This window comes from Coenobita brevimanus, chromosome 87 (genome assembly GCF_032717465.1).
Source record: "Coenobita brevimanus isolate Jiangsu-jjx chromosome 87, ASM3271746v2, whole genome shotgun sequence".
In the NCBI taxonomy this organism is placed as follows: Eukaryota; Metazoa; Arthropoda; class Malacostraca; order Decapoda; family Coenobitidae; genus Coenobita; species Coenobita brevimanus.
The window spans coordinates 11,787,238-11,800,287 of record NC_137040.1 but is presented as its reverse complement, the minus strand read 5'-3'; the positions used below and the strand labels follow the sequence as shown (position 1 = coordinate 11,800,287).

Sequence of the window (13,050 nt, the reverse complement as noted above, 5' to 3'; positions counted from 1 at the left end):
TGGGAGGGGGTTGGTGATAGCCAATACCCTCTTCAGGCATAAAATGATCCACAGGTATACATGGCGAGTGATGAGAAGGGTGGGTGGTGAACTGAATGAAAGGAAGGCAATGATTGATTATGTGTGTGTGGATGAAAGGATGCGAAGATGTGTAATGGATGCAAGAGCTTATAGAGGTTGGGGGAGTGGACTTTCTGACCACTACTTGGTGGTGGCCAGAATTAGGATACAAGTAAGATGGAGGAATAGAAGAAGGGAAAGACGAGAGGAAGGAGTAGTTGCAAGGAGAGTGGAAAGGTTACGAGAGGATGAGAAAAAGGCAGAGTATAAGAGAGAAGTGGAGGAACGATTGGACAAATATGAATTGGAGCAGATGGGGGACGTGGAACGTGTGCGCAGGATATTTACAGAAGGAATATGTGCAGCATGTGATGTGGTGTGTGGAAGGAAGAGAAGACGGAGGGGGGTGCAAGGAACAGCATGGTGGACTGAAGAGGTGAGACAGGCTGTGGCACAAAAGAAGAAAGCATACAATGAATGGATGAGAAATAGGGGCGTGGAAGAAGTTGAGAGGCAGAAGAGAGAGTTATATGTAGAAAGAAAGAGAGAGGTGAAAAGATTAGTAAGAGAGAGTAAGAAGAGAGTGGATGAGGAATTTGGAAGGAATTTGAGTGTAAAGTGGAGGGACTGTAAGAAGATGTTCTGGAAAGAGGTGAAGAGAGTAAGACAGGGTGGAAGTGAAATTAGCAGGGGAGTGAAAGATAAAAATGGTAGATTACTAGTGGAGAAGGGAGAAAAAGTGAGCAGATGGAGAGAACACTTTAAGGAATTGTTGAACATAGAGGATGGAAGTAATGCGAGTATAAGTGGCTGGGGAATGGCTGGGAGAAGGAGGGAGGTGAGAAGACAGGAAGAAATCAGTAGGATAGAAGTTGTGGAAGCAATGAAGAAAGTTAAATTGAGGAAAGCCCCAGGAATTGATGGAGTGTGTGGTGAAATGCTGAAGCATGGGGGAGAGATAGTAGTAGAATGGATGCGTACAATGTGCAGATTGGCCTGGGAGGAAGGTCGAGTCCCGGAGGATTGGAAGTCAGGTATAATTATTCCCTTGTACAAAGGAAAATGGGAGAAAGAAGTGTGTGGTAATTATAGGGGCATTTGTCTTCATAGTATAATAGGAAAAGTGTATGGTAGGATACTTACTGACAGAGTTAGAGAAAGAACAGAGGAATTAGTTGGAGAAGAACAGGGAGGCTTTAGGAAGGGAAGAGGTTGTGTAGATCAGATATTCATTCTTAGATCTTTAGTGGAAAGGTTTCTAGAGAAGGGAAAGAAGTTGTATGCGGCTTTCATGGATTTGGAGAAAGCATATGACAGGGTGGATAGACAAGGATTGTGGAAAGTATTAGAATATATGGAGTAGATGGAAAGTTGTTGAATCCTGTGAAGAGTATGTATGATGGTGCTAAGGCTGCAGTGCGTGTGGATGGAGAACTAAGTGAATTTTTCTCTTTGGAGGTTGGGTTCAAACTGGGATGTTTCATGTCTCCATGGTTGTTCAGGCTGTACATGGATGGGGTAATAAAAGAGGTACAAGGTAGGGTAGTGGATATTGGAGTGGCCCTGGTGAGAGAGGATAGTGTTTGGAAAATCCCTGTACTGTTGTTTGCAGATGATACTGTGTTGTTGAGTGAAGATGAAGGGGAGCTGCAAGGCTTGGTGGATGAGTTTAGGAGAGTGTGTAAGAAACAGAATCTAAAGGTGAATGTAGGGAAGAGTAAAGTGATGGTCTTTGAGAGAGGTGAGATCAGTGAATGTACAGCAAGGTTGGATTGTGATTAATTGGAGAATGTGAGTACGTTTAAGTACTTGGATAGTGTGATGAGTAAGGATGGAGGTTTGGAGGGTGAAGTGCTTGAAAGGGTACAGCAGGGAAGAAAGGTTGCTGATTCTTTGAAAGCAGTGATAAGAAACAGGGGAGTGAGCATGGAAGTGAAAAAGTTATTACATGACAGTATTGTGATACCAACTCTAATGTATGGAAGTGAAGCTTGGACATTGTTGGAAGAACACAAGTCAAGAGTGAGAGCAGTGGAAATGAGTTATTTAAGAGGAGCCTGTGGAGTCACATGGAGAGACAGGCTGACAAAGAAGGATATAAAGGAGCATTGTGGTGTGGATGTGAATGTGGTAGGAAGCGTTAGGAGGAATACACTGAGGTGGTTTGGCCATGTGGAGAGGATGGAGGGTGAAAGACTGACAAAGAGAGTGTATGTGAGTGAAGTGGAGGGGGGAGAGGGAGGGGGAGGCCGAGGATGAGGTGGAGGGATGGGGTGGAGAGGTATATGAGAGAGGGGGGTGTGAGTTGGGAGCAGGGCAGTGAAATGGCGGGGGACAGGACGACGTGGAGGCGATTTGTTTGTGGCCACCCCAAACGAGATTGAGGCGTCTGACAATAGATAGATAGATATACTGTGCCCTGTTAAACACTTGCTGCTTTACCATTCTTCACCATATTCACAGATTTCTGTACATTAACCATCAGATTAATGTGAATATAGTACCGTATTAAAGTGAAATATTATTATATTTATTAAAGTGAAAAATAAAAAAACAAAGTCATTTGTTATACGTCAGTTAATTATGGAGACGTTATCTTGTAAATTGGTTAAGAGCCTTTATTTATGCTTGTGGTCCCTAAGAAGTCCTGTCAACCTCATTTCCTAAATGTAGGGATGTCATGGAGTTATGACGAAGAGTTGTCTTAGTATCTTCAGGTCAGTTGATCTTTGTAGTTGCTACAACAAACCACTGTAGGAGTGTTTTTTTTTTCTTTTTTATTATTATTATTTTTTATTTATGTATTTATTTATTTTTTAAGAAGTTATGGCAACAGCTATCTAGCTGAATAGACTACCAGATGAGTTATAGGTGGCTTCTGCTGGGCAAACCTGTTTGAAAGTTCTCAGTCTCACAAAACATTAGGGAGATTTTGCATACAGGCACTGTGTACAGTTGTCAACATACCTCTTACACTATAATTGGTTTGAGATGGTTCCCTTGCCCCACTGAGATTGTGGTAATCATGGAAACAGCTGGAAGCAACCCTTCCCAGGTGCCTCCACAACTTTTCTCATATATATATATATATATATATATGTATGTATGTGTGTGTGTAATAAATTATTTTTCCATATGTCATTCCCATAAACATAAACACTATGCATTATGGTATTTAGCTAAGTAATGTTCCTTCAGTGTTTGCATTTATTTTTGCAGCATCCAGTCCTACTCACAGAAGCTCCCCTGAATCCTAGGAAAAATAGAGAAAAAGCTGCCGAAATATTTTTTGAAACATTCAACGTTCCTGCCCTCTTTGTATCTATGCAAGCAGTTCTAAGTTTGTAAGTATATGTTCACAGAATATGGAAGTGATCTTTATGCTGAACATTGTAATATAATATTACCTACATATGGAAAAAAAAAAAAATCCCATGTATGCTGTTTGGTCTGACATGTTACTTGTTAGCTCTGCATATTTCTGTAATGGATTTTTAATGAGATGCATTCAGTAATTTCTCATTTCTGTCTCGTCCTGATTTTAAAATTATGCTTAGCTACTGTCCGCATTTATTACCTTCCGTTCATAGTACAGTACAAAGAAAAATACTGTGTTGGTTTATTACTTATGACTGATGAAAGTATCTGTTCGAAATTGTCTAAGAATTTATGTATATATATAATCTAATATATATATATATATATATATATATATATACAGTAATCACTCCAATATCCGGATCAATAGAGCCATCGGTAGGTTCGGATATTGGTTTTGTCCGGATATTGGGCCCCAGCTTATGGACTTGTACTTACGGACCCTAACACAGAGAAACACCTATACAACTCCCTCCGGACATGCATAGCACCTATTTAACACCCAAATCACACCAATAAGGCACATAAATGACTGAAATAAATGCAATAGACACATAAAATGTGGGTTTAGAAGTATGTTCATACATTAATAAACATTCTGGTACTTATGGACTCTAACCGAACCTAACCTAACCGAACCTAACCGAACTCTGAAAAACCCATTCCTACTGCACATGCATGAGGTAAGTTTAGTATGGAAAGAAGTACAGTATGACACTTTCTGGTAAGTATAGTATGGGAAAAAATACAATATGAAACATTCTGGTAAATATAGTATGGAAAATAGTACAACATGAAACATTTTGGCTACTTACAGCAAGTCCCTGGCCACCTCGATGAATAACCGCCTCCTCTCGGACTCTGACAGTAAGAACGATTTCCTGAAGCACTTGCACTACACTCTTCCTGAAGTCTTGCACTGAACTTAGTCACTAACACACAGAAGTCCGTTCTTTTCACAGTGTTCACTTTAGTCCAAATAATGTTCCATTAAATTTAAGTGTTGCACATTAACTTTTCCCAAGTTTTTTAAGTTTCCAAAGCCAAAACAAAGAAGGTTAGTTACGTTAAATTTCTTTTCTACTTGGTCTGGTCTCACAACTTGAAAACCTTAACACAACACACCGTAGTTTTCACTGCACAACACTCAAAATTCCCGTGTGGTCTAGTGGAGAAGTTCTTGCTGTTTATTCACTGTCAGAGCCCGAGAGTATCACTGGCAGGCGTCCAAGGGGTGCATCGGTGGGTAGTGGTGATGGCGTACCGACTACAGAAGACTCTGAAGACAGCCGCAAACTCACGTCGAGCGGTGACTCCACTGTAGCTGATGTGCTGGGCTGTGGCTCGGAGCATGAGGGCCTGTCTTGGGGAGGCAACGGAGTGGAACCAGGGCTTGGCACAGCGGGGGTCACGGGCCTGAAAAAACTGTCAATCGTTGACTGACGCAAGGACCGACGATTCTGGCGATTGATGATGCGCTGCCGGAAAGCACGCACTTCCTCCACGAGTCCCAAGGGCCCCATCTCCCTGTCGCAGTCCGGGTGTTCCAGGTAGTCTAGGACGAACTCTAGATGTTCCCGGAGTGCGCTCAGCTTGGGGATGGCTGGAGTAGTGTCCTGCTGGGCGGAGTCTGCATCATCATCGCCTTCGTCGTCGGAATCTTCAAGTTCGGGACTGACACCAGCAACCGAAGACGCGATCTCGATATCAGACAACGTCTGATACCCAGGATCGCCCTCGTCGTCGTCCAACCACTCACGAACATCGTCCACATCAACATCGTCGCCGTGCGTACGTAGCCGTGCATGGAAGTCATCCACGTCAAACCCTAGGAAATCGTACTCCACATCTGTTCCGAGAAGCAGACGAGACCAACCATTTTCAAGAGTTTTCACAGGGACTTCCTTCCATGCACTAGCCCAGTTGTACAGCGCAGACTTGATGTTGTAGCGGCGAAGGTTTTCCAAAGTCCGCTTGCCTCGAGTGTCACGTCCTTCCCTGCGCTCGTCCTCGTCCTCGAGAACCACCATCACCTCGTCCAGGAACTTCCGACGGTACAGGCGCTTTGTTGCCACGATCACTCCTTGGTCCATTGGTTGAATGAGAGCAGTCGTATTAGGTGGCAGAAACATGCACCTAATACGGCCATTCTCAGCAACCAAGTCCTTGTCGCACGGGTGGGCAGGTGCATTGTCGAGGAGAAGGAGAGCCTTTACCTGGTCGCGAGGAATTCCCAGTGTCTTCGTCTGGTAATGTATGACCTCCTTGACGAAGTGATGGTGAAACCAGTCTTTGAAAATCACAGCTGTGAACCATGCTTTCAAAGAATGGTACCATACGACAGGAAGGACATCCATCACCCCACGAAGGCACCGAGGCTGCTTTGCACGGCCAACAATAACGGGCTTAAGCCGGTGCATGCCGTTAGCATTGGCACAACACAAAGCAGATATCCGTTCCTTAGAAAGCTTGCGGCCAGGTACACGCTTCTCCGTCTCATCGGCGAGAGTGTTCGTTGGCACCGAGCGATAGAATAGGCCAGTTTCGTCAGCGTTATAGACTTGACCGAGAGTGAGGCCCTCCCTGTCGATCAAGCCTTTCACCTTGTGCCGAAACTCGTCCACTCCATCCTCGTTAGCGTCCAATGCTTCGCCATGTGCTTTACGGTTAGTAAGGCCATGTCGCAACTTGAACGCGAAGAGCCAACCCTCGGATGCCTTGAAGTCTAGGGCGTCGTGAAGCCTTGCAAACTTCTCAGCAGCAGCCTTCAGCTCCGTTCCACGTACCATCACACCAGCTGCACGTTGCTGTCGATACCAAATCAACGTGGAGCGGTCGATCTCTGCATACTTGGGAGTAAACATAACCTTCCTCTCCACGTTGCGTTTGCTTCTCGACGAGAAGTCAGCCGTGTACTGCATGAGCTTGTCTCGGGAACGCTTGATATCAAACAAAGTCGACCGGGCCAGGTTGAACTCGCGGAGAATGCGAGAGGAAGACCAACCCGCATCAACCTTCTCCAATATCTCCCGTTTCTTCTCCAGAGTCAACACCACTCTCTTCCTTTTCTCAGGAGGCGGGGCCATCATCACACACACTAAGAGTAGGGCAGAGAGCAGCAGGAGGCCTTGCAGCAAGTACGGCACCACCACAAAAGCGAGCACGTGGGCAGCCATGACGAACAGCGCAGGTCCAGTCGCGGTGAGAGACAGGCGGGAAGTGGGGATGATGCAGCGGCGCTCTATCGGACGTCGGAGGAATGACGAACCAAAACAATGCTCTCACGCGGCGCGCGCGGCAAGTTCAAATTACGGACGGCAAAAAATCGGTTTTTTTTCCAATTTTTTTGGATTTTCGGACCATTTTGGGAATGTTTGATCCCAGGACGATAAGGTTCGGTTAGTGGGGATGTTCGGTTATTGGGCGTCCGGATATTAGAGTGATTACTGTATATATATATATATATAATATGTATGTGTATATGTATATATATATATATATATATAATGTGTATATATATATATATATATATATATATATATATATATATACAGTCGGCGCAATGGAAGTCTGGACCCTCTAATTCGCACCATATATTTGGTAGGGTCCAAGAAATATTGTAGGAAAATTCCTGTAGTCGGTGGATTTTTTTCTGGTGGCTTCTAGCAACTTTACAGGCTTACCACCACATGCTGTGAGATTATTAGCTCAGTGCCTGCCTGACTTTGGGTGGGAGAGTACGTCAGATTTTCTCGTCCTGCCTGGCCCTTGTTAATTTCAAAGCTCTCGTTTTCACACCCTCCTCTGCCTTAGTGAATCATTGGAGATGGGTCCGAAGCCACTAACTGATGTAGGAAAAACCCGAATTTTAACTATGAGAGAGGAAAATGTAAAAATTAAGGAGAGGCTTCAGTGCAGCAGTACGGCTGGGGATCTTGAAGTCTTTCTGAAGTTGATGCTGTATGGTTCTTTCAGACACATCTTTCAGAAATTCTGGGTACACATCTTTCAGCTGTCTAGCAGTCAAACTTGGGTCTTTTATCACAGCTTGCTTCAGTAACCTGTCTGTAGTTGGTGATGTCTTCCCTTTAGGTCCTAGCCTCTCTTTATGTTGGGGAATTGTGTTTTTTGGCAGATGGCGGGCAGCAGCGAGGAGTGCCATAATGGTAGATTTTCCTCACCCAGTTCGAATACAAATATCCTTAATTTTTACAGTTTCCTCTCTCATAGTTAAAATTCGGGCTTTTTCTACATCAGTTAATGGCTTGGGACCCATCTCCAATGATTCACTAAGGCAGAGGAGGGTGTGAAAACGAGAGCTTCGAAATTAACAAGTGCCAGGCAAGACAAGAAAATCTGACATGCTTTCCCATCCAAAGTCAGGCAGGCACTGAGCTCATAATCTCACGGCATGTGGTGGTAAGCCTATAAAGTTGCTAGAAGGCACCAGAAAAAAATCCACCAACAATAGGAATTTTCTACAATATTTCTTGGACCCTACCAAATAAGTGGTGCAAATTAGAGAGTCCAGACTTCCATTGCTATCTATCTATCTATCTATAGCCCGACGCCCTAATCCCGCAAAGGGTGGCCGCAGACAAAACGCCTCCAAGTCACTCTGTCACCCACCATTTGACTCCCCTCCCCCCAACTCATCCCCCCCTCCCTCATATACCTCTCAACTCCATCCCTCCACCTCATCCTCGGTCTACCCCTCCCTCTCCCTCCCTCCACCTCACCCACATACACCCTCTTAGTCAGTCTTTCACTCTCCATCCTCTCCACATGTCCAAACCACCTCAGTGTATTTCTCCTAATCTTTTCAACCACATCCACATCTACCCCACAACGTTCCTTCACTTCTTCATTCGTCAACCTGTCCCTCCATGTCACTCCACATGCTCCTCTCAAGTAACTCATTTCCACTGCTCTCACTCTTGACTTGTTCCCCTCTTGCAAGGTCCACGCCTCGCTTCCATACGTCAGGGTAGGGATCACAATACCATCATGCAGAGACTTCTTAACTTCCATACTCACTTCCCTATTTCTCATTACTGCTTTCAGCATGCCTACAACCTTCCTTCCCTGCTGTACCCTTTCACGCACTTCATCCCCCAAAGTTCCATCCTTACTCATCACACTACCCAAGTACTTGAATGCACTCACATTCTCCATATCCTCACCATCCAACCTCACTGCACACTCTGTGACTTCATTCCTCTCAAACACCATTGCGCCGACTTTATATATATATATATATATATATATACACAGTAATCCCCGTACTATCCAGACGCCCACTTTCCAGACATCCCCACTTACCGGACATTGCGGGCCTGGACCTTCGGAACCCAAAAAAAAAAAAAAAAAAATCCCCCCAAAGTCTTAATTTTTTCCCACCCGTAATTTGAAATTGCCGCGCGATGCTGAACAGCTGTTACACCTCGGACCCTCACCCCTTCCATCCTCCCCCCTCCCCTGTCAGGGTTGCCATTGGGTATTTTTCATTACCAAATGTGGGCCAATTTGGTCATGAAAAATTCATTTGGTAATGAATCAGAGTAATGCATTACCAAACGGATTTTTCACATGTATGAGGATACACAGGATGGAGATGATGGATTGTTTGCTCTCTGATTAATCTGCTAATGTACATAGCATGAAAATAACCAACATGCTGTTAATTATACAAAGAGTGATTACATGTATTTCCACTTGTATGTACAAATAGTGAAGAATAAATGCTAGCTTTACGAATTTGGTAATGAAAAGCTAAATTTGGTAATGAAAATTGAGGAGTTTGGTAATGTGGCCGTTGCGATCTGGCAACTCTGTTTCCCCCTCACCAACACCCAAACAGTTATTGCCTAACTTCTATCGTGGGTAGCATATCGTAATGGGAGCCACACGTGATCATTTTTTTGTGAATAAACAGTGAATAAACTGCAATACCTCACCACTAGACCACACGGGAATTTACAACGTTGTGCAGTGTTAAGAAATTAGAATTTAGAGTGCAAAGGATTAGCTGTGGAGTGCAAATGGCGGTTGAAACTGGCCTGGTGCAATTAACAATGTGCAGTGTTATACAGTTATAACTCACAGTGCAAAGAATTACTGTAAGTGCAGCACAACACTGGATTACTGTACATGCTTCAAAAGCATTTTCACCACTGCCAAAACCTTACAAAAGGCGGCCACAAACGTTCTGTAATTATCCTGGATGAGGTACAGTCACTTCTAATTCCTCATTCTTTGGTTCCTTTTCGTTTATTTAAAGCTTTATGTCTATTATTGGTGTGAATATGGTCTTGAATAGGTTTAAATATGTGCTATTCATGTCCGGTAGGGAGTTATTTAGGTGGCTTTCAAAATTAGGCTGGGTTAGGGTCCATAAGTACCAGTCCAGGAGCCAGGGACTTGTAAGTACCCAGAATGTTTCATATTGTGCTGTATTTTCCATACTTATCTCTAAAACCTCATTTCACTCTTTTATGTCACTTATTGGTGTGAATAGGGTCTTAGGTGCTATACATGTGCAGCAGGGAGGTGTTTTTCTGAGTTAGGCTAGGTTAGGGTTCATAACTACCAGTCCAGGAGCCGGAGACTTGTTGTAAGTACCCAGAATGTTAAATATTGTATAAACTCACCTCTAAAACCTCATTCCCTTGTTCTTTTGCATTTATTTCAGTCTTTTATGTCCCTTATTGGTGTGATTTGGGTCTTGAATAGGTGCTGTGCATGTCCAGAGGGAGATATTTAGGTGTTTTTCTTAGTTAGGGTCCATAAGTACAAGTCCAGGAGGCTGGGGCCCACTATCCGGACAGGACCACTTTCCAGACATGCCTTTGGCTCTATTACATCGGATAGTGGAGAGATTACATATATATATATATATATATATATATATATATATATATATATATATATATTTATATATATATATATATTTATATATATATATATATTTATATATATATATATATTTTTATATATATATATATATGTATATATATATATATATATATATATATATATATATATATATATATATTTATTTATATATATATATTTATATATATATATATATATTTATATATATATATATATATATATATATATATATATATATATATACGAGGCGTCTAGAACCAAAGGGGCATCGGCTCCAAAATGTACTTTTAAGTTATGATGCTTTAAAGTTGTGTTTATGGCAACGTCATAACCAGAAGGCAATAAACAAGCCTTTTATACATCAAAATGATCATCAGCGCCTATGCTCTACATGTAAAGCCAAAAAAACAAAACAATAATAACCGTAACCACAAAATAGGCAGTAAACCAAACCCCCAATTTATAAGTGGGCATAATAACATAGTGTAGGGATTTAAAAACATAGCAGAAAAAACATCAATGAATGTATTAATGTACAAAACTTTATTAACTGAAGATTCCAGTTCACTTAATATTAATAAACGAATAATTATTACTGTAATTTCACGTTTTTGACTCCTAAAACTGAAATCAATGCAGTTATTATTTTTCCTCTACCATAATAGATTGAAATAATAACACTAAAAAAAAAAGTAGTGTAGTGCTTAAGTAAATTGAGAAGGGGTAGTGGGGGGTTAAATGGTGGGGTCGTCATCTAGGAGATCGACATCCAACTCTGCCTCCTCGGTGCCACGCCCCCTCCCGCTGTCTCCCCTCACCACTCTCTTTTCCTCTTCCTTTCTACCTTTTTCCACTTCTCCACACACTTCTGACACTTACGAGAGGTTATAGGCACCACCTCCTCACTGTAACTATGTGATGAACTCATCTTGTCACCCCACCTTCAACCCCAATAACAACAGCTCATCTTGTCACCAATAATCCACGATAAATGGGGTAAAAATCTATCTATCTATCTATTGCCAGACGCCTCAATCCCGTTTGGGGTGGCCACAAACAAATCGCCTCCACGTCGCCCTGTCCCCCGCCATTTCACTCCCCTGCTCCCAACTCACACCCCCCTCTCTCATATACCTCTCCACCCCATCTCTCCATCTCATCCTCGGCCTCCCCCTCCCTCTTTCCCCCTCCACCTCACTCACATACACTCTCTTCGTCAGTCTTTCACCCTCCATCCTCTCCACATGGCCAAACCACCTCAGTGTGTTCCTCATAACGCTTCCTATCACATCCACATCAACACCACAACGCTCCTTTATATCCTCATTCGTCAGCCTATCTCTCCATGTGACTCCACAGGCTCCTCTTAAATAACTCATTTCCACGGCTCTCACTCTTGACTTGTGTCCTTCCAACAACGTCCACGCTTCACTTCCGTACGTTAGAGTTGGTATCACAATACTGTCATGTAGTAACTTTTTCACTTCCATGCTCACTTCCCTGTTTCTTATCACTGCTTTCAAAGAACCAGCAACCTTTCTTCCCTGCTGTACCCTTTCAAGCACTTCACCCTCCAAACCTCCATCCTTACTCATCACACTACTCAAGTACTTAAACGTACTCACATTTTCCAATTCCTCACCATCCAACCTCACTGTACATTCACTGACTTCACCTCTCTCAAAGACCATCACTTTACTCTTCCCTACATTCACCTTTAGATTCCGTTTCCTACACACTCTCTCAAACTCATCCACCAAGCCTTGCAGCTCCCCTTCGTCTTCACTCAACAACACGGTATCATCTGCAAACAACAGTACAGGGAGTTTCCAAACACTATCCTCTCTCACCAGGGCCACTCCAACATCCACTACCCTACCTTGTACCTCTTTTATTACCCCATCCATGTACAGATTGAACAACCATGGAGACATGACACATCCCTGTTTCAACCCAACTTTCAAAGAGAAAAATTCACTTAGTTCACCATCCACACGCACCATCGTACATACTCTTCACAGCATTCAACAACTTCCCATCTATTCCATATATTCTTAACACTTTCCACAATCCTAGTCTATCCACCCTGTCATATGCTTTCTCCAAATCCATGAAAGCCGCATACAACTTCTTTCCCTTCTCTAGAAACTTTTCCACTAAAGATCTAAGAATGAATATCTGATCTACACAACCTCTTCCCTTCCTAAAGCCTCCCTGTTCTTCTCCAACTAATTTCTCTGTTCTTTCTCTAACTCTGTCAATAAGTATCCTACCATACACTTTTCCTATTATACTAAGAAGACAAATGCCCCTATGATTACCACACACTTCTTTTTCCCCTTTTCCTTTGTACAAGGGAATAATTATACCTGACTTCCAATCCTCCGGGACTCTACCTTCCTCCCAGGCCAATCTGCACATCTTCCACATCCATTCTACTACTAACTCTCCCCCATGCTTCAACATTTCACCACACACTCCATCAATTCCAGGGGCTTTCCCTGATTTAACTTTCTTCATTGCTTCCACAACTTCTATCCTACTGATTTCTTCCTGTCTTCTCACCTCCCTCCTTCTCCCAGCCATTCCCCAGCCACTTATACTTGCATTACTTCCATCCTCCACGTTCAACAATTCCTTAAAGTGTTCTCTCCATCTGCTCACTTTTTCTCCCTTCTCCACTAGTAATCTACCATTTTTATCTTTCACTCCCCTGGT

General features: G+C 43.0%; 1 protein-coding gene across 1 annotated transcript in view; it reads left to right on the top strand.

Moving 5' to 3' along the window:
- Positions 1–13,050, top strand: part of Arp1 (Actin-related protein 1) — a 146,791-nt gene that overhangs the window by 40,576 nt on the left and 93,165 nt on the right. Inside the window, exon 5 of the mRNA XM_080281063.1 lies at positions 3,280–3,404. Within this exon, the coding sequence (XP_080137189.1) occupies positions 3,280–3,404 (125 nt within the window). The remainder of the gene's footprint in view (positions 1–3,279; positions 3,405–13,050) is intronic.